This window comes from Stomoxys calcitrans, chromosome 2 (genome assembly GCF_963082655.1).
Source record: "Stomoxys calcitrans chromosome 2, idStoCalc2.1, whole genome shotgun sequence".
Lineage (NCBI taxonomy): Eukaryota > Metazoa > Arthropoda > Insecta > Diptera > Muscidae > Stomoxys > Stomoxys calcitrans.
The window spans coordinates 184767271-184790525 of NC_081553.1; the positions used below are offsets into that span (position 1 = coordinate 184767271).

The window sequence follows — 23255 nt, forward strand, 5'->3', positions numbered from 1 at the left end:
ATAAATATTTATACAATTATAATAAACGTTACCTTATGTTTATCATATAAATTATGTAATAACTGGAAAACATGACCTTAATGCCGCATAAAATCTACAAATTTAATTCCTTTAGAGCAAAATTTAGGATGAAAGGCAAAATGCCAGCATCCTCTAAATCTAAAATATCTTGACGCAGTTTTGCATATCGCCCTGTGAGTAGCTGTAGGAAGAAAAGGAAAATAAATGAAAAAATTATTAAAAGTGGAAATAATTTAAATTCTTTACTTTTACAGAAGTTTTTGTAAAAATTTTATTTTTATGCATTACCCAAAAATGAGTAAAAGTATCATCAAGCTCGAGTTCTTTATGTTTTAATAATCTTCCTTGAAGATTGAGAACGCAGGAATGAACGCGAAAAATGTCACAAACTATACGTGAACACAACGGGAAATAAACTCAAAACTAGAATTTCTAGCCACAAAAAGGGATATAAACTAAGAAGTAAAAAAAACTGCACTCATAAACCACTGTGCACAACAGCAACATATGCCCTTCTTTGACAATGTACGTATTTTAAGCCAAACTACAACAAAAGGCTAATGCAAGAGCTGATACCCATCATCAACGTACCAGCAGAGAAAAGAACAATTAAAAAGGCAGTAAGGATATTCACCACCTCGGGTATATATGAAAACCATCTTTCGTCATAATCCGGTGAAAAATGCATAATTTACGCCCCCATAGCAGCTATATCGAAATATGGTCCGATTTGGGCCAAATTCGGCACGGACATTGAGTGGTCTAATAAGTACAAGTTAACGTTCAATTTTATAGAACATAATATTGGTCTTTTTGGTAGCTATATCCAAATATAGACCGATCTGAACCATATACGACACGGATATCGAAAAGACTAACATAACTCACTGTGAGAAATCCCAGCGAAATCGGATTATAATGCCCCTTTTATGGGGCCAAGACTTTAAATAGAGAGATAAGTCTATATGGCAGCTATATCCAAATCTGGACCGATCTGGGCCAAATCGCAGAAAGATGTCGAAGGGCTTAATACAACCCACTGCGCCAAATTTCGGCGGAATTGGACAATAAAAGCGCCTTTTATGGATCCAAGACCTTAAATCGAGAGATCGGTCTATATAGCAGCTATATCGAAATCTGGACCGATATGAGCCAAATTGCAGGAATATGTCGAAGAACCTTACACAACCCCTTGTCCCAAATCTGAACCACTCTGAGCCAAATTGAAGAAGGATATTGAACGGCCTAACACAGCTCACTGTCCCAAATTTCGACGACATCGGACAATGCGCCTTTTATGGACCCAAGACCTTAAATCGAGAGATCGGTCTATATGGTAGCTATATCCAAATCTGAACCGATCTGGCCCAAATTAAGAAGGATGTCGAGTGGCCTAACAAAACTCGCTGCCCCAAATTTCGGACAATAAATGCGCCGTTTATGAACCCATGACCTTAAATCGAGAGATCGGTCTATATGGCAGCTATATCCAAATCTGGACCGTTCTGGCCCAAATTGAAGAAGGTTGTCGAAGGGCCTAACACAACTCACTGTCCCAAAATTCAGCAAATTCTGTTAATAAATGTGGCTTTTATGGGCACAAGACCTTAAATCGGCCGATCAGTCTATATGGGGGATATATCAAGATATAGTCCGATATAACCCATCTTCGAATTTATCCTGCCTATGGACAAAAAAAGAGAATATTTGCAAAGTTTCAACTCAATATCTCTATGTTTAAAGACTGTAGTGTGATTTCAACAGACAGACGGACGGACATGGCTAGATCGTTGTTGTTGTTGTAGCAGTTTATTGTGTTCTATCTTTCGTCTGCTTGATTCTGTTGAGTGTCAAGACCCAGGAACTCTGCGACTAAGATGGGGTGCGTCCACAGGGATCTGGGTCTGAGTCGAGTGGGTCTGGCCGGGCAGTTAAACAGGTGACGTGTATCGTGCGGTCCCTGGTTACAATCGGGACATACATCTTGCACGTCGGCATCAATCCTAGCCCTGTAGGAATTGAGGCGGCTGCATCTGCCGGAACGTAATTGAGCCAGAACCACTCTGGTTTGCCGGGGGAGGTCGATTTCTTCGGGTGAGAACTGAGGAGACTGCCCGTCGCAGTTCGGAGGGCGGCATTCTGACAGATCTGAATATTAATCCACTGCGTGTCACAAAGTTGACGAGACCACACTGGCGCTGTATAACTTACCACAGACCGGCCAATTGCTTGGTACGTGGTCAACAAGGTTTCTTTGTCTGCACCCCAAGTGCTGCCAGCGAGTGACTTGAAGACCTTGTTTCTACTTTTGACTTTATTGCAGATTGCTGTGGCATGTGGGGAGAAAATGTAAGAGCTGTCAAATGTGACGCCAAGTATTTTGATCGTCTTAGATTTTTACAACGATCAAATATATACTTTATAGGGTTGGAAATGGATATTTCGATTTGTTGCAAACGGAATGACAAAATGAATATTCCCCCCATCCTTCGGTGGTGGGTAGAAAAAAATTACCAAACCGACACCGAAGGCAAAGCAAAAGCAAACAGGCAGCCAAGATAAATTCATTTACAGGTAGAAGCAGTTGGCCAATAACAAAGAGAAAGCCTTACGAGCCCTACACCGTACTCAATACATCGACTATTTTCAGTATTGTAAGGAACCTAAATCTTTTTCCTATCCATTTGTTTTTATGTTGTAGTGATAGATTTTTTGTCTACGCAACTAAAATGACTCCTATGGTATACACATGTATCTGTGGCTTTTTCGGAAGTTGTGTCAATAGCAGCGAACGCTAGACAACGGCAACGGCTATAGCTTTTGCTGCGATCGCCCAGGTTCGAATCCCGTTTGGGCTCCTCCGAATTTCATTTTACATGCAACTTACACTCTTAATTTGCTTTCGCTGCTCTTCCGTTCGACAAAATGCCAAAAATACTGCAGCCATGTGCGGCCTATTTAAACGTTCACAATTCTCTGCGAATTTCAAAAGGTTCAAAGAATGTACCACAGGGCAGCTCTAAAAAAAAGAAAAAAAAAAACATTAAGCCCCGTGGCATATTAGGAGTTTTATGGTTCAGCTCATTTAACATACCTGTAGTCTAAATAAAGTCTTGTGTAATATTTCCTCTTGTTCCACAGATTTTGCCTGGTTGGCATTCTTGAAGGGATGAATCAGAACACAATCCCATGCCAATATTAGACCTTCTGTATGCAGCAATTGTGGCTTGCAAGAAAGTAAATCCACCAAAGCATTCAATTCCTTGACCATGCCAATCATGACCATGCGCTTAAGTATGCCATTCCACACCTTGGGCAGGTATATATCAAAGCCCAGGCATATATTTGCCAAAATTTGTAAAGTATTGGCATTGTTGGTGTTCCTTTGCCACAGTGTCTTGAGAATGTCAATTTTATTGCTATTGGCAAATTTCTGCAGAGTAGAATTGTAACCCAGTTTCTTTAGCTCGTGCACACACTTAATGGTGATGTACTGTTTCTGGTCAAGCATATGATCAAATTGTTTACTGCCATCGTAAAGTTTGAAATAACACTCATACATTTGCAGTTGCTTGGAGGTGTTTGAGGAGCTAGAGAGTTGGTATTGATTGAAACTAGTTTTGATAGTTATTGTCACTCTATACTTACCATTCGGGAGCATAAATATGACCCACCAAAAACTGCATAGCTACCTCTCGGGGCCAACTGTTGATGACATAGTTGGCTCTGTAATTAGAGGACACGTTATTAAAATCTTTCAATTTTAGACTTTTTTTTGACAATTGTGTCACATACCTAACAACATTTTCTGCTGCTGTTCCCGTATCCTCGGCAACATTGTCCGCCAGATTTTGATCTTCAAACAGAGTTTCATCCAGCACTGTGCCGTCGGGTGTGTCCATGGTAAAGGACAACCATTTTTGCAATAATTTAAATTGTATGGGATCCACACTCAAATTATGCAGTTCGGCAATCTTCTTTACCACCGCGTTTATATCCAATTTGCCACCCTTTAGTATTTGTTCGTGGTGATACAACTGATAAATTAACTCTGTGGGATTCTCCACCAAACGCATGATCTTCTCCTCCGCCAAACCATAGATGTAAAGCAGATGTTGAGTCTTCAAAATGGGGTATTTGCGTTTAATTTTTACAACTTGTTCGGCACATTTAGGATCGGTTATGAGCTGCTCATGCTCCATACAGTATTTGTAGCATTCATAGGAGGCCTCAACTTGATCGGCACCATCGGGGGCATAATTGGAGACAAAGTACAAAATCATAAAGGCCTTGGAATGATTATGGACATGATTGACCAAACGCAGCACCGACTTTAGGAAAGCATTGTTGGTGGGTTGCAAATGCCATGTCTCGCCATCATCACGACTTTTGTATTCGGTTATGGAATTTTTCACTGCCGACATGCAGAAGTAATCACAATTGTGTGCTACATCTGTAGACCCTTTGAGCACAGTGTGCATTTTTATGAGCGGGAACCAAGATTCACAATTGTCAACACTCAATTCCGAATCAAGAATATCCTTTAGAGGCTGCTCCACAATGGGCTTGAAGGGCAATCGATAACGCGCGATTTTGGGTAAAACTCCTATTTCCTTTGCCGATTCGAACCACATATCATTCTCCAGTTGGCCGGGGCGATTACGGCGCCTTGAAACCATTTTGTGTTTCAAAAAATGTAATATGCTGGTCCACACCTGCATTTCTTTGGGCACAGCTTCAAAGTACAGAAGAATTTCAATGACACACAAATACAGCTCGTAGAAATAGATGTGGATCTAGTAAAAGGAAATGTAAATAGAATAAAATCGTGATATTTTTGCAATGAAAATTTAAGAATCTTTGATAGCAAATATGTCATAGAGAATTTAGCTGAAATCTTATTTTAATATATTTATACAACTGCCATAGGCTGAGGGGTATACTAGTCATTCCGTTTGTGGCACTTGAACATATTGATCTGCAACATAAAAAAAAGTATAACTATATATTCTTCATCTTCATGTCCGTCCGTTTGTCCCAATCACGATAGCGGCCAAACGAATAAAGATGTCCGCCTAAAATTTTGCAGAAAGTGTTTTCTATGACTTCCAAGATCCTTGAATATCGTCTAAGTCAGTCTATAATCTGATAAAGCACCTAAAGGTGCTTCGAAGATCCTTGAATAAATCGGTCTATAACCTGATAAGCACCTTAAGGGGTGCACGTGAGATGTGGTGCCACACGTGAATCACGCATGAGTCACGTTATTCGTGAGTGAGATCCAAATCCAATCACGTGACCGTGATTGAATTAAAATTCTTCGTACGTGAGTGAGTGAAATCATGGCCACGGCACGAAACACTCACGACTCGCGAGACACTCACGACTAACGAGACGCTCACGACTCACAAGACGCTCACGTGAGTCGGTGGTGCATAACAATGACAAGATCAAACAACTTGTTATGTAGGGCTGATATATGTTATACATTAATATTGGAAAATATTTGTTTAACCGTGGCTCGTGATTGTCTCGTGAGTGTTTCGTGAGTGCCTGGTGAATCGTGATTGTCTGGTGAGTCGTGATTTTCTCGTGAGTGCCTCGTGAATTTTCTCGTAAGTCGTGATTTTCTCGTGAGACGTGATTTTCACGTAAGTGGTGAATCCTCGTGAGTCGTGATTGTTTCGTGAGTCGTAAAATTTTCGAATCGTGAGCGTGCGTGCACGTGAGTTGATATAAAAAAGTCGTGCGTGAGTAACAATTTTTTCTCTTGAACGTGCATGAGCGTGAGTGGAAAATCACTCAGGCGCACATCTCTAATAGCACCCATATAAACCAATGTACCGATTAGTCTTCTACGGCCTCAAAGAGTTTTAAATTGTGCCTAATTTGACCATCATAATCACTCAGTATTTATGTAAGAGCCGGTGCCGCCCGGCCTCGCACCGAGACCATTGGTGGCCATTGGTTATTTAAAGGCGCCAGTAACTCGCCTTGTAATATCGACCATCATAGGCACTCAGTATTTATGTAAGAGCCGGTGACGCCCGGCCTCGCACCGAGACTCTACGCTCGATACCGCTGATTGTCCCCGACTGCCGTTGCAGCTACTCCGCAACCTGTGGAGCTCACATCTAAGCTTCTCGTGACAGCTATGAACACCACACAGATCGGACCTTAAGTTCCAGCCTGTGTGGTGCTCATAGCTATCCCTAGCCGGGGCAGAATTATTTTCAACGGTGGTTTTTTTCTTACTAATGCTCGGTTCATCTGCCATGTTAAAACTTCGCGGCACCACTTGGTAAGGTGGTATGTACCACCTTAGTACCCTACTCCCAAGCTACTTTCATCAAAGACCCACATGGTGCCGATCCGTCCAGTTTGAGGGGTTTGGGAGATGAGATGGCAGCACTGACATTTGACACTTAATTTTTATATCACATTCGTACTCTACTCCAAATACCTTTTATTTAAGTACCGTATTGTGCGAGTCAGTCTTTATGCCCGTTTGAGGTTGTTTTTGGGGTAGGGAGGGGCGTTATTGCTATGTACTTCCCCCCCAAATTAAGGTTAGGTTAGTTTGCAAAGGGCGTGCGGATATTTATCCGCCCCATGCCACAAGGGACATACACCTAAAACACTCAATCCCATGGCAGCCGGTTGTACGTACCGGATTGACCCGATAGATGGATGGATCCATCGGCATGCCGCCTCAGTGTACAACACACTGCTACAACAACAACAATCTAAAACACTAAGTCAGGAATTCAGTGCTACTTAAAATATCCTTAATGGTATTGTGTCCGTTAGCCGCGAACGCCGGGCAATGAGCTCATTATGATACCGAAAGCTATACTAACCTCCTTCTTACATCCTTTCAGTAATAGCCTCATTCTCTCACGATCCGGATCTCACCAAAGGTTGTTGTTGTCCTACCGACTGTTTCGCTGTTACACAGTGTAACATGCGCGTTCGTAGCCCATGCCCTTAACTCGGACTGCGCCCACCAGAAAGGCTTCGGGTTAACCAAGTTTATTGCCGGTAGTCCTCTACCCTTCTGACACAATTTCAGCCAAATCTGACAATAATTGCGGCTTCCAGGAGCTCAAAATTTCAAATCGGGATGTCGTTTTATATAGGAACTATATCAGGTTTTCATAGAGCATAGAGCTGCTGGAATCGGGCAGCACTCATTGATATGTGAGAAGTTTGCCCCTAATCCTTATGGAATGTTCATGGGCAAATTTGCAATTTGCATATCAGGTTATAGACCTTAGCACGGTCATTGGAAGTTATGGCCACTACGTATGAAATTCCAGCCTAATCGGATAATGCCCAAAGACATGAACTTTTCAATGTGCCGCAAAGATTTGAATCCTCGATGTCTTCGCAAAAATAAGATTATTTTCTCAGGCAATGTTGCAAACCTTTTGGGATTTTGATTTTGTCATAAGGAACAAAAAATGTGGGCTTCTATTATATAAAAATGAAATTGTTGCGCTTTGTTTGTTGGTTTGTTCCGTATAGGCTCAAAATGGGTTGAACCGATTTTCATGAAATTTTCACCGATGGTAGAGTTGAGGCCTTCAATGAAAATAGGGTACTACATTTTTTGATTTTTGAAGGGGAGGGCGGACCCTCCCCTTTACACCAATTTTCAAAAACGTCAGATCTCGGAGATGCGTGCACCGATTTAAGCAAAATTTTACAAGCCACCTCATGGTACCCCAAAAACACAAAAGTTGGTATAAAATTTTAGGGTCAACTAACCTGGGGGGACGCCCCATCTCAAAACGCACCTGAACGGACGTGTTTATCGACTGGGACAATATGGGTATCAAATGAAAGGTATTTAAGAGTAGAGTACGAACTTGGTATAAAAATGTCATCCTTGGTGTCGGGGGTTACCCCACCCCCCAAAACATCACCCAACGGGACACTTTTACCGCTTTGGGCAATATGTGTATCAAATGAGAGGTATTTAAGAGTAGATTACGAACTTGGTATAAAAATGTCACGCTTAGTGTGATGTCCCCACCCCCAAAAACACCACCCAAGAGGACACTTTTCTACTTTGGGTAATATTTAGGTATTTAAAAGTAGAGTATAAATCTGGGATAAAAATGTATTCCTTGGTGTCTGAGGGGCCTCCCCATATCCAAAACCCCCCGCAGAACATATTTACCGATTGGGACAACATGGATAGCAAATGAAAGGTATTTTAAAGTATAATAAAAACTGATATAAAAATGTATTCCTTGGTATCTGAGGCGCCCCCACCCCCCAAAATACCCCAGGACATATTTGGCCCGTATTTCCGAGTGCCAATCCAGCCCTTGGCGTTAAGTATTCGCCTTTAGTCACTAATTCTCTTTATAGCCCACACTCAAATAGATTATGAAAACCTAAAAAAATCTCCATGTGACGGACCCTTCCCCCGCAAGTTATACCCCAGCCAACGAGGGGAAACCTGTCGTTACAATACATATATATGTTACTTTCGCAACATAGTCTTTCACTAAAAGCATAGTATTTCAATCCCAAGGCAGCCGGTTTACCCGATGAAGTCCTTCATTAGCAAGGACTGCCGCCTCAGTATACAACACACTGCACAACACAACAACAACAATTAATAGCACTTGAATTGCTTTTGCTTACCTCATCAATAAATTGCTTAAGTTTTGAAGTTAATAACTCGGTATTTTTGATTTCGTTGAGATATGGTTGGCACATATTGCGTATTCCTTCCACAGTAGTTATCATAACCAATTCCTCGTCACCAAAACTATCGGTTTTTATTTCGAACTGCATTTCCTGAGACTTCAATATGCTTATAACCTGCAAAACCAAAGAAAATCATAAATGTCTTGTCTAACTCTTCTCGAGCGGTGGAAATTTGTTTATGAATTACCTGTGCTATCAGCATTTTTTGATAATCCAAATTGAAATCTGCACTCATTCTTTCCAATAGTTTTACATCCAATTGCTTATTGTGGAATTCCTTCAATAGATGTTCTATAGGATCAATGTCAGCATTAAATTTACCCTTGATGCTGGGATCCTGTTTGCAAAACTCTAAATAATAGAAATGTTTGATGCGTCTGCAAGAGAAAGAGATCGAAATGAGACTATCATCCATTTTGTATAACTCTCTCGACTTATCATACTTTGTTCGGATGGCCTCCACATTGGCGCTCTCCTCGAATTGGCTGTAATACATTTCTGATAAAGTCAAAAAATTGACTTTTTGTTGATCGGTTTTCAAATCGTTTTCTAATTTTTCCAATAATTCCGAGGAATGGGGATCTGCTGTTAGCATCACATATAGATCTGAAAGAAAATTAATCTTATTGCATTGGGCTATTCGAATTTCTTTTGTAATAATTACCCAAAAAGTTGACATCCTTTTGCGACAAAATATTTCGGAATACTCGACCCATTTGTATGGAAACAAAATCAGTGTTAATGAGCTTGCAGTTATGCCTTTGCTGATAGTCTAGAATATACTGAACCATGGAATACCATACATCATGCATTTTACTCTTTATGAGTTGCTCCAAGGATACAAAGAAATCATCTTTGGCACCTACGACATCCATTTTAACATTCTCCTCCGCACTACTCAAAATAAATTCCTTCAGTTTTGCCAATAGGCTATTGGTGGGGGGCGTTTGCAGAACAAGAAACAAAATAGTACGGGAAACAAATCTTACAATGTGTATATGATCACTGTGATGGACCTAGAAAAACCCACAAAATTATCTCACCCTTAGGCGAAAAACCAAACCCTTACCTTTGTTTGTTGTGTTTGTGTTGGCAATGGAACTACCACCTCATCGAATATGGACACAGAATATCTTTTCTTGGGCTTGCTTTCCTGTTTGATATCAAATGAGTTATTCAAGGCCGTGGAGAAATTCAAAGTAATTTCTCCCACTGAAATTTCCGAGGCATCAATAGCATCGCAAATCAATTTGGATATTTCCTTCTCTCTGCTCTCATAGAATTGGGCTATGGCATTGCTGTTATAGCTAGACCTGCCAATACGCACATAATTGATCACTTCAATCAATTCACAGGTTTGATTCACCTCAACCACAGATGCCCTAACCAGCAGCTCATAGGCCAGGGGATAAGCCAAAGGATCATTGTCGTTCAAAAGGGCCGCCAGTGTACTGGATTGTTGTATGCCCTTGGTCAACTGTACCTGCTGGCTCAGCAATACCAAGGCCAATTCTATAAAATCATTCTTATTTTCCCGTGTACAATCGACCAATTCAAGCATGTTGTAGGTCAAGGCACACGATAAGATTAAACACTTCATACGCTGACATAAGGATTTGACAACAAACATTTTTGACAAATCCAAGGCCTGGGACAATTCACGAATTTCATTTATAAAGTAACCGCATATGTTATCTGTTTCCAAGCTGCGCTTAATGATATTCTCTATCGCCATGTTAAGGTAGTCAAGGCGGTTGTTGTAGGCAGCCAAATCGATAATGTCAATAATTTGTATTTCATATCTATGACGAAGTGTAAAACGATTTTGTATAGCCCTAAGGCGTTTCTGTGATGTGGGGCATGTGCGTGGTGTAATAAAGCGAAAGAATTCAATAAGGCACTTTTGCTCCTCAATGGATTCTGCAGTTAGGGGTGTAGGAGAATTTTCCAAGACTTCCTGGAAGATAAAATGTCAAAAAGAGAAAATAAAATTAATAAAAATATTAAAAAAATATGAAAAATATTTGTGATTTTCAGCTATGTTCTTCGAGATCTTAAAACTGCAACTTGGATGGACTGGCCGAAAACGGGTCCTTAGAGAACGACCGCCTCCCATTGTACCTGCCATTGTACCTGAAGAAATTGACCTCCCCCTGCAAACCATAGTAGTTGTAGTTTAATTACGTCCCGACAGATGGAGCCGCCACAATTCCTACAGAGCAAGAATTGATGCCAACGTGCAGGATGTGACCACTTGGTACACGTCAGCTATTTAACTTCCCAGCCAAACCCACTCGACTCAGACCCAGATCCCTCTGAACGCACCTCAGCGACTAAGATGAGTAATGAGAGTTCCTAGATCTGGATAATCAACAGCATCAAGGAAGAGACTCCTCGGTGTAGGACTATGGTTACTATAGCTAATCTTCGTGAATGTTATCTTGCTTTCTCCCTCATCTCGGTGGAGGACACTGAACTCCCAGGGGAGATAACTGGAATAAGGAGAGCGTGGAGCATATCTAGCATCTCTTTATCTGCCTTCCGACTCTCCGACACAGCCCACCCATGTCGGAGCTGCAACGGCTGGTGTGGAGGCTAAAACAGAAAGGAAATGAGGTACTAATAGGGTGCGATGTGAATTCTTACCACATTTCTTGTGGTAGTACCAACATTAATAAGCGGGGCCAAGTCCTGGCACTACAGACCTAATAACACTTGATATTGGCAACACCGCTACCTTTCTTAATAGAATTGGGGAGGAGGTTTAAGATGTGACATATGTTCGGAAAATCTAATCGATAAAGTTCAGAATTGGAGGGTCTCTAGGGAACACTCCTTCTCTGACCATCGCTACACTGGTTTTAGAATAGCACGGCCAGCGCCGAATCCGATAAGCTTCTGTAATAAGTTGAAAACCAACTGGACAAAATTTAGAAGACTATTCAGAAGAAATTTTGGGCAAGATAATTGAGATTGTCCAATGTTAGGTTAAAGTGGCAGACTGCCATCAGATTCACTTAGACGTTTTCGTCCATTGTGATACTAGGAACAGGAGAAAGTAGATGCCATCAAGTTCCTGCCGTTGAACCATTTAATTTGGTACCCAGAGTACTAATTTAGTCCCCAGGGTACTATTTTAGTACACAAGGGTACTATTTTAGTATCCAAGGGAGTTATTTTAGTGCCCAAGGGTATTATTTTAGTAACCAAGGGTATTATTTTAGTAACAAGGGGTATTATTTTAGTACCCAAGGGTATGAGTTAAGTACCCAATGGTATTATTTTAGTATCTTATTTACTATTTTAGTACCCAACGGTCTATTGTAGTACAAATAAGGGTAATATTTCAGTCCCGACATATACATCCTGTAAATCATCTTCGAGCTTACTCCGAGTTCTAATCGAACATCCTTCTGCATGATTACAAGTAGCACATCGCCTTTTGGCTTTTTTCCTCCGTATTCCCTTTTTCAGGACAATAAATAATCGAGAAAGAGGGTCACAAATTTTTGCTTCCTTCGACATTGGTGTAGAAATTTCGTTGGTGCCCATTAAAATGTGTCCATAGCCAAAAAGTGATTGAAGTCGTGGAGTCCTGCTGCCGTGGTTCGGGAGTGACTGTAAAGTAGACGACAGTGGTAGACCAATATGGACACCTATTGGTCATGGCCATTTACCATGCCTATAATCTGTTCTGGAAAGCCATGGCCCTGTGGTTGTTGTTGTAGCAGTGTGTTGTACACTGAGGCGGCAGCCCTTGAAAATGAAGGACTTCATCGGGTCAATCCGGTACGTTCAACCGACTGCCATGATCGATGACCCTATGGTTGTTGTTGCAGTCGCTGACAATCAGCGGTATGGAGAGAAAAGTCTCAATAAGAGGCCGAGCCTTTAAATAACCAATGGCTATCATGTTCCAGCGGCTATCGGTCGTATAGTACTATACCAAGAGTACTGTTTTAGTACCGAAGGGAATTGTTTTATTTATCAAGGGTACTATTTTGGTATCCAAAGGTAAAATTTTAGAACCCAAGCGTACTATTTTAGTAACCAAAGATATCATTTTAGTACCCAAAGGTACTATTTTAGTACCCAAAGGTACTATTTTAGTACCCAAGGATATCATTTTAGTACCCAAGGATATCATTTTAGTACCCAAGGGTACTATTTCAGTACCGTGAGGTGCATCCAAAGGTATTATTTTAGTACCCGAGGGTACTATTTTAGTACCCAAGAGTACTATTTTAGTACCCAAGGATACTATTTTAGTGACCAAGGTTACAATTTTAGCACCCAAGGGTACTATCTTAGTACCCGAGGGTACTATTTTAGTACCCAAGGGTACTTTTTAGTACCCAAGGGTACTTTTTAGTACCCAAGGGTACTTTTTAGTACCCAAGGGTACTTTTTAGTACCCAAGGGTACTTTTTAGTACCCGAGGGTACTATTTCTATACCCAAGGTTACTATTTTAGTACTTAAGGGAACCTCTCAGTGGCCATGAGTATTATTTTAGTACCCAAGTGTACTTTTTAGTACCCGAAGGTAATATTTTTATACCCAAGGTTACTATTTTTGTACTATTTTTGTACCATAGTGTATTATTTTAGTACGAAATGGTACTATATTGGTAACCAAGGGGACTGTTTTAGTACCGCAGGATACTATTTTAGTACCCAACGGCACTATTTTATGAATGCAATGAACACCACAAATATCGAACCGCAATGATCCAGCCTGTGCGGTGCTGGGGTACTATTGTAGTACCCAAGGGTACTATTTTAGAATCTGAGCGTTTTATAAATCTTTTTCAAATCTATAAATAGACTATGAGAGTTTTATTTTAGTATCCAATTTATAAATAGAATCTGAGAGTTTTATTTTTGTACCCAAGGGTACCATTTTAGCAACCAACTTATGGATATTTTCATATGGTAAAGGATCAATACAACCCATAGTACACACATACAAATGCTTTCTTATGGGTCGATTATGGGTTGCAACTCGACTACATTTGCGTTGCCAGGAGACAAAACCAAGAAGTAAAAATTAGTACGAAGTTGGAAATTTTTGTCAATTTCATTCAATATCAGTATTTTTGAAGTTGAGCAGCTAAGAAGTGTGTAAAAAATTATGTAATTCAATACAAAAATGAAAATTTCTGTTACAAATTTGGACGTTGACGGTGCAACTAAAGTTAGGTTGCCATTCATAATCGGACCATTAGATTTGCCATTTTAAAGGCAAATTTTTCTTTGAGTATAAAAAAATTATTTTTCACACAATTTTTTCAGACCTTGTCGTTTTAATTCAATTTTTTTCATTTCAATTCATTTAATTGCACTTACCGCAAACAATTCTATCACATCGTTGGCATATTTCGTAGTTGTATCTGCTTTTAAAGATTTAAAAAAGTCCGCAGCCACTTCGGGTTTACCTTTTCTAACCATTTGATAGCAGCAATTGAAATTTGCACTGGTGGCAATTTCTGGTGCTGCCTTCGTCAAGGTCCTAATGTCATCTAACATGTCAGGCAAATCCATTCTCAAGATGCGAAACATGAACAAATTCAAATTGATATCTGAGGCATTATCGGTAGGCCAACCATATTTAACTTTCATTATTTTAATAACTTGAATTTCATATTCTGTATTAATTTTCGTGGCCAAAGGATGTGTAGAGTAGCGCAACTTGATGAGAGGATCAACAGTATCAGGCCAGGGAACTGGAGAGTTCTAAAAAAAGCAAAAAACAATTATGAAACTCACTTGAGCTTATTGTATAACCAACGAATTATACCTGCAACACTAGTAAGGCCGACTCCAAACGATCATCTTCGTTGTGTAATAGTTCTATGCAGGCCACCGATCTTTCAAGCCATGTTGAGAAAGAATTTCTGCTGGCCACCAACTGGCAAATGTAACGTCTTATGGCAGCAACTGGAGATTGGCCCTTTTCTTGGTAAATGGGATATAGGAAATCATTCACTAAACTCTTCAAATTATCCAAGTGGACACGCAGCAGAATGCATTTGGCAGTTTCATCTATGCTGTCCTGTAAAAAACAAGACCACAGTAATGAAAACAAAAACAATGACTTTATGTCTTCCTATCACTTACTTGCAAATAATTATCCAAAGTGAAAATTAAATTATAACTCTTCTTTAGAACAAACAAATCCTGTAGAGCATTAACCAAATCTCTCAATTTGCCAATATTGCGCTCATGCTGTCTTCTTACATCTGAGTGCAAGAATTGTATATCTTCAAATATTTCGGCAACCTTTGTGGAGAATTCAAGACCAATTTCGGGCCAATGTTCTGCATATTGCAGCGATCTGGTTTTCTCAATGCTCCAATCAGTTATGAAAGGCATAACTTCGGGATGAGTGTTGCTGACCACAGGTACAAATTGCTTTAGCCATTGCAGAATATTAAAAGGCTTTGTATCGCTGGGTATTAAGCTCAGGATTTGTCCTAATTCTTTACCATTAAGATTTGGCAAAATGGCACATGAGTGGCGTTTCCATATCAGCGAAGCCATCGACATGTCACTCTTAAAGAGAGAATTTATATATTTCACTAAATTCGAATGATATACGAATTTCTGCCAGTCCGGATTGATTTCATAAGGATCAAGTATGGCCAATGTCTTCAAGCGATCCAACTGTTCGACAATTTCCAAAATGTGTTGCTCATCAAACTATAATGGGGGGAGGGAGTTTTTATTGAATAGAAATTTTAAGTTGTAAAAAATTTTCAATTTACCTCTTCGTCCAGATGATTGAGCACTTCTTTTAAAAATTTCTCCAAAATTTTGCGCGACGGCAAATTAATCATTCGATTTTGACGAAAGAATTCCTTGTTTTCAATCTTTTGCAAAAGTGTCATGAGATTTTTGAAGAGTTCATTTAATAACTCTGGATTGTTCTGAAATTAAAGTTGCATAACGAATAAAACCTTTAAACTTTTCACCAATTGAAATGCCTGGAATGACTTGGGTCTATATTTCCAACGAACTTTCCACTATAAAATAGGATAATTTTTTTTAAGAGTTCTGCCCGATTCAAATATTGGTTCAATCAGCAGAGGCCACCTTTTAAAAATTAAGTCACGAGTCATGTATGTAAGATTTACATGACTTAGGGCTGGTGTTTTTCATTTAGAGGTGAATACTGGGTGTTTTCACTTGAGCGTGTTAAGGATCAAGGTTTCTCAGGTTTATTCTGGATTGAAAGTTTAACTAAGAATTAAATCTGGGGTCTGGGCGAGGAAAGCCTTCGCGGCTCCCTTTCCGTGCCAGTGGCTTGTCGGTAGTTGTTGTTGAAGTTGTAGCAGTGTGTTGTACACTGAGGCGGCAGCCCTTGCGGACGAAGGACACCATCGGTCAATTGGGTACGTACAACCGGCTGCCATGGCGGTGCTTGTCGGTGGTAGATGACGTCTGCGTCCTAGATTGATGCACTGGGTATAATCGGCGGTGGCACTACCGTTGCTAACCTATGGTTGCCATGTCTGGTGGGCTGTGACTTAATAAGCGGGTTGTTGCAACTGGATCAGCTTCGGAGGCTACCGGCCAAACATACCGGTCCACTCGACGATGCTATGGCCGACTGGCTACCTGACGAGAGTGGAATTTGTGGACAGTAGGCTGCATGGGTTAATACCCTCTCTGACTGAGTGGCAGAAGGGATGTATGGGGTTTGTGGACTTTTATATCTTTACGATGTTCTTCTTTGTCTCCGTATGTATGTGCCTGTACCAAAATTATCGGTGTGATGTTTAATTTTTTCTATTTGTCTAGGAATAGACGATTTCTATCTATAATTTTCTCCCGATACCTCGCCTTCGCCAAGCGCTCATATTGTTTATTTTTAGTAGCATTTTCACACCCTTGATGGTTCCAAGGGTTCCTTTGAGGAGACTAAGACGTTGCGAAACTCTGCTACAAGATTTTATTGATCCGAATAGATTTTCGCTCCTCGAGCGTACGTTGAAAATGATGGATGAATGCCTTTAATGTGATCAGTCTGGGTGTTTGTCGTTTAATCGCGGCCATCTTTGTGGCCTCTCATCCACAGGGGCAAACAGTGTATTGTCCAGCTGCGTATGTACAGCCGATTCTTAGAAGAGAACGCCATAATTCCAGATGAGCATTGAATTTATCCAAAAGTCAAAATGGGACTGATGGAGACCAAACCTTGAGCACAACTACCAAGTGACAGTAAATACACATTGTATAGCTCTCTCGGCAAATGCAGACTTCACATGGGGCTAATCACCATATACTTATCGAAGGGACTCAAGCGTCGTGCAATGGCTATGGGATGGATAGGTATTGCTTCTTTGATTTATACATTCCAAAGGGACACACTATAACCGAACAAAATTTGAATCAGGCAGCATTTTTAATATAACAAGAAAATGTTCCCATTATTATTCGCAGGAAATATGCATAGACTTTATACTTTAATTGAAAGTTTTTTAATGGGATCATCATACCAGCATTACTTGGATGATTACTTAAATAGTTTACTATCAACAAAATTGATTTTTTTTACATACATCACCTAACGTGGACATTTCTAGCAACATTTTTCTAGCTTTTGCTTCGTAGATTGGCTGCAAACATAACTCAAACTGTCTGCCAAAGTCTTCGGCTTCCTCTAGATGGCCTTTGGCTATAAGTTTCTTAAATCTTTCACTAGGATGTGTTTCGGAAACCAAAATCATTTCCAAAATGGAAGGTAAATCATTGGAATTGCATTGAGAACCAGTTAGATAGTACAAATTTACAGAACATTTAGGCTGTTGGACAAGCCACGAATGTTCAGCCACATCCAATTCGTTTTGACATTTAAGAGCTGAAAATAAAAATAAAAACACAAAAAAATAAATAAAAAGAAAGAAACAAATAAAAAATATAAAAAAAATAAAAATATAAAAAAATAAATAAAAATACATATATTAAAAATAAAAATATATATAAACTATTGGGTTGCCCAAAAAGTAATTGCGGATTTTTTAAAAGAAAGTAAAGGCATTTTTAATAAAACTTAGAATGAACTTTAATCAAATATACTTTTTTTCTAAAGCAAGCTAAAAGTAACAGCTGATAACTGACAGAAGAAAGAATGCAATTACAGAGTCACAAGCTGTGAAAAAAATTTGTCAACGCCGACTATATGAAAAATCCGCAATTACTTTTTGGGCAACCCAATAAAGTGCTAAGTTCGGCCGAGCCGAATCTTATATATCCTCCACCATGGATCGCATTTCTCGAGTTCTTTGCTTGTTTTCCCATTTTTGGCAAACAAAGAATAATAGATAAGAAGCCACTATACAAAATGTCAACAAAATCGGATAAGAATTGCGTCCTCTAGAGGCATAAGAAGTACAATCGGGAGATCGTTTTATATGGGAGCTATAGCAGGTAATGAACCAATTTAGGTCACAGTAGTTGATGATCAAACCAAAACACTTCATGCAAACTTTGAGCCAAATCGGGTAATAATTGCACCCCCTAGAGGCTCAAAAAGTCCAGATACAAGATCGATTTATATGGCAGATATATCAGGTTATGAACGTACATAAGTTCATACCCAAGTCAGTATACCCCCATCCTATGGTGGAGGGTATAATAAAAAAATAAATACATCTGTAAAAAATAAAACAAAATATTAAAAAAATTATCTATAAGAAATACAAAAATATATATAAAAAATAAGACAAAAATATATTAAAAAATATAAACAAAAATGTGTAAACAAAAAAAGATAAATGTATAAAAATAAAATATATATATAAAGAATAGAAAAAAATAATAAAAATAAAATAATAAAAACAAAATAAAAACAAATAAAAATAAAAAAAAATACAGAATAAAATAAAAATAGAAAAAACAATTTAAAAAAAAAATAAAAAAAAAATAATGAATAAAAAAACAAACGAAACAAAAAAATAAAAAAAATATAAAATAAAAAAAATATAAAATAAATAAAATAAAAAAACAAAATAAATAAAAACAAATAAAATAAAAAAACAAATGAAATAAAAAAAGCAAAAAAAAATAAAATAATAAAATAAAAACAAAAACAAAAATTAATAAACAAAAAAATAACAAAATAACAAAAGAATTAAAAAAATATAAAAGTAAAAACAAAAAAAATATACTAATTAAATAAAAACTAAAAATAAATTAAAAAAATACGAAAACAAAAAAAAAAAAAACAATAAAAATATAAAATACAAGAAAGTAAAAATTTATAAAAAATAAAAATAAATATATAAAAAATAAAAAATAAAACAAAAATATATATTTACAAAAACATAAGAAATACAAAAAATAAAAATAAAAAAATGAAAATAACAAAATAAAAACGAATAAAAACAAATAAAAAAATAAAGAAAAATAAACATAAAAGACAGAAAAAAAATAACGAAAGAAAAAAAAAAATAAAAATAAAAACAAACAAAAAATAAGTAAAAAAAAACGAAAACATAAAAAATTCAAGAAATTAAGAAAATATTAAAAAAACAAAAATAAAAGAAAAATACGTATCAATAAAAACATACAAAAATAAACAAAAAATAAAAAAATAGAAATAAAAATATAAAAATAAAAAAAAATTAAAAAAAATATGTGATATAAAAGAAAAAAATAATAACAAAAAATTGATTAATTTAAAAAATTAAATTAAAAAATAAAAAGTATAACAAAAAATAAATAAAAAGAATTGTGAAACATAAAAAGAAATAAAAAAAATTAAAAGAATGAAAATATAAAAAGATGTAGGAAAAGTAATAAAAAAAACATAGAAAAACAAACTAAAAAATAATAAACAAAATATAATAAAAAAATAATAATAAAAAACAAATAAATAAAACATTTAAAAAAATTAAAAAGAAATAAAATATTACAAATAAAGCAAACATTGGAAATAAATAAGAAAAAAAAATAAAAAAAAAATAAAAAATAAAACAAAAAAAAAAACAAGAAAAAAATAAAAAAATAAATAAACAAAAAAAATAAAAAAATAAAAAAAAAGAAAAATTAAAAAATATATATAAAAATAAAAAATATATATGCATATAAAAAATAAAAAAAAATAAAAAATATATATAAAATAAAAAAAAATATAAGATATAAAAATTTTTTTTAAAAAATAAACAAAATAAAAAAATAGATAAAAAATACCAGAAACAAGTAAAAACGTGCTTAGCCCGGCTGGGCCGAATCTTGGCTTGTCGGAAACCAAAATGGGAATCATTGTGCAAAATTTCAGTAACATCGGATAAGATTTGCGCCCTAACCATAGTTGCTCAAGAAATAAAATCGGGTGATTGATTTATATGGGAGCTACATCTGGTATGAACTGAATTTGACAGTGCTTGGCACTGTTGTTGGAAGTCAAAGCTAAATATCTGGTGTAAAATTTCTACGAAATCGGATAAGAATTGAGCCTCCTAGGGGCTCAAAAAGTCAAGATCTAGGATCGGATTATATGGCAGCTATGTCAAATAATGGACCGATATAGCCCATTTACAATCCCAACCGATTCACATTTATAGGAAGTATTGGCACAAAATTTCAAGCGCCTTACATTATTTCTTCGAAAGCTAGCGTGCTTTCGACAGACGGACAGTGCCAAATAGGCGAACAAGAATATGTATACTTTGTAGGGTCCCAGATCAATATTTCGATGTGTTACAAACGGAAAGAAGAAATTAGTATACCCACCATCCTATGATGGAGGGTAAAAACAATGTGTTTCATTAGGTCAATATTGGTTTATTTCGATATTGTACTATCGGAAGTTCAAGGAAGCCACACCATTTGGGTTGGACCATAGATCAATCGGATCGAATATAAGATGCCCTGTTGCGGCAACTGAAAACATACATAGAATCATGCGGGAACAGATTTCTTTTTTTGTTTACTGCTCCTTTCCGCACAAAAATTAATGGGTTTTCATAACTGCTGTAAAAATACATACAACAAAAAATTAAACACCTACCTGGATAATCAATAATTTTGATACATTTATCTTCTGATTTTGTTTGTTTTGTTAAAATAAGCAATTCAACATGCTCATCGTTGCAATCCATGACAATCAAGTTATCGATTAAAATAATAGTTTCACCATGTTCCATTGGATATAACAACAGTTTTGTGAAAGGACAAAGTTCTAGTAAATGACCCGAATTCGTAAGCAGGACACTGCAATGAAATAATAACTTTACTTAGCTAAGATTCTACAAAGAAAAGAGAAGGATTGGTACGTACATGAAATTTTCCAAATTGTATATCTCTTTGATTCCTCGATATACATCCGAAAGACTTAAACGCACTACATCATCTTGGGAGGATCGCACATAAATCGCATTTTGGGTGCCAGCTATCAAAAGAAGATCCATTTCTTGAGAGTCTGCCATTCTAACGTTTTGATTTATTAACAATGCAGCAGTGATTTCATTAATTCCCCTTATGGCAAATAAACGTTGCAGAGACACATCAGCAAAATATTTTTCCAATTCAATCATGTCATTTTCCACCAATGACACATTTAGTTTTTCTTCTAAAGGGTTTTCATCGATTCCCAAAAGGCTAAAATGAAAGTTTAACATGGAAGACAAAAATAAGCGCTAAGGACTAAGGGACTGTGGAGACAAAATTACAATGAAAAAACAAACAATATGTGGCCGAATTATGTCTCTATTGTGAATTATATATTCCTTAATGAAAACAGAGTTTTCAAGTCGATGAAGGATTTTTTCGGGTCACCGGATTGACCCGATAAAATTCTACAACCGGCTGCCATGGAATAGGCAATTTATTCGTCAACCACGCTTACGTTTTGTACACATCCCAATAATACATACCTGTACACACTTCCATTGGTACAAGTAATACAAAATTTGTTATCCACCTGTTGAATTCCCGCAAATGTCTTGCCACCAGCTACATGAATATCTTCCACTTTTATGCATTGATTAAACAGTGGCGTGCCTTTGATGTAAATGCCATGAATTTCACCATCACTTAGACCGCAAATAATTAAATTTCCGGTATTGGAAATTCCCATTACATCAATGTTGGCATTGAAGGACAGCACAAAACATTTAGCAACAAGTTCATCCTCCAAAAGGAAAACTGTCTTGTCGACAGCCACAACCATTTTCTTATTTTGCACTGAAGCTTGAACATGGGGATATTGTATGATCTGCGAAACATGAATGAACAAATATATTTTTTCAAAACAATTTCTTGGCGTTTTATGATTATTTTAGAAAGCTTTGTCTCACCCACCTCATCATCGCTGCTAATACGAAAAATACCCCTAGAAGAGAAAGCATTTGATATGGTCTCGTCTTCCAAAGGGGATTGGTCGAAATTATTCCACATAGTTTTTTTTCTATTTTGTGCTTTATTCCGTTGTGTTAAATCCTGGTTTTTTAAAACTATTGACAAAAAAAAGGCAAGATGGCTTCAAAAGTTTGGCGGCTTCGGTTAAATATTAATTAATTGTGCTTCTTGTCGGTTGTCAAAAAATTCCCAATGGGACGTTTACACGTACTGATAATATAAACAAGGTAAATCTAGAAAAACGATCGGCCATTTTCAGCTACTTTCAGCATTTTTCATGATACAATTAAGAGGTAGCGTCATTAGCACAACAACAGGATACACTTAAAAGTTGAGGTCATACGAGCAGGTGAGTACAATTTCTTTATTTTTGTTTTGATTTTGCAGTAATTCTAAATGTCAAAGGCTTGAAAACACAACTGTGATTTTTTTCCAAGATCTTAAAAAGATGTTCTATTTGATCCGATATTCCACACATAAGCAATAAAACAATGTTCTTATAATGAAAATCGTATTATATATAAATTAATTTGTGTTTGTTTGTTAAGTATAGACTCAAAAACGGCTGAATCGATTTTCTTGAAATTTTCAAAGATGGTGCATAATGCTCCCGTGCAGGATTCACTGAATAAGGTTAAGCCAAGCGATCAGCCGATATACTTTTTTTTTAATATTTGGCAGTACTTGGCATTGAGGATGTCAACTTGTTCTCTTTTTACATTCATTCTTTGTTTACGTTTTCTCCTATATGGTGACATTTTCAATCGTCAGATTTGACATCCTTAATGATGTTTATGGGGCCTATCCACTTTGTGTTTTGCATGTGACCTAACCTTCTATTAGTGAATCCTGGCTCCCGTGGTGAAAATAAAGTACTAAATTTTTTGGTACCCTAATTTTCAAAAATGCCAGATCTCGGAGATGGGTGGAACATTTGTGTGCCCTCTTATAATAACTTAAAAAAAATTTGGTATCTAAATTTCGGATGGGGTACCTAGGGGGACCGCCCCACCCCCAAAACCTAATAAATATATAAAAAGACCAATCACGACGATATGGGACTCAAACGAAAGGTACTTAGGATTAAAAAACGTATCTGGTATCCAATTGTCGGACCAAGTGTATGGGGGATCACCCCAACCCCCGA

General features: G+C 37.2%; 1 protein-coding gene across 1 annotated transcript; it reads right to left on the reverse strand.

The window, feature by feature from the left end:
• Nucleotides 1-44: 44 nt before the first annotated feature.
• Nucleotides 45-22161, reverse strand: LOC106087514 (uncharacterized). Its single transcript, XM_013252571.2, has 19 exons — nt 22052-22161; nt 21625-21965; nt 21029-21349; nt 20760-20962; nt 17308-17606; nt 15511-15672; nt 14864-15445; nt 14544-14798; nt 14093-14479; nt 9815-10702; nt 9410-9761; nt 9189-9351; nt 8933-9122; nt 8680-8859; nt 3817-4817; nt 3670-3747; nt 3116-3611; nt 2909-3040; nt 45-202 (listed from the first exon to the last, which is right to left on the reverse strand). Exons 1-19 carry the CDS (start codon nt 22145-22147, stop codon nt 95-97), a joined length of 6234 nt encoding a protein of 2077 aa, XP_013108025.2. The 5' UTR covers nt 22148-22161; the 3' UTR covers nt 45-94.
• Between the last annotated feature and the right edge of the window lie 1094 nt (nt 22162-23255).

Bases quoted from the DNA above. Each gene is read 5' to 3' on its own strand.
- LOC106087514 (XM_013252571.2), bottom strand. From the start codon at position 22,147: ATGTGGAATAATTTCGACCAATCCCCTTTGGAAGACGAGACCATATCA. The intron at 15,673-17,307 runs GTATGTAAAAAA...CTTTAATTTCAG, and splicing joins AAATGTCCACGTTAGGTGAT to AACAATCCAGAGTTATTAAA. The intron at 14,480-14,543 runs GTATAATTCGTT...TGCTTTTTTTAG, and splicing joins CGGCCTTACTAGTGTTGCAG to AACTCTCCAGTTCCCTGGCC.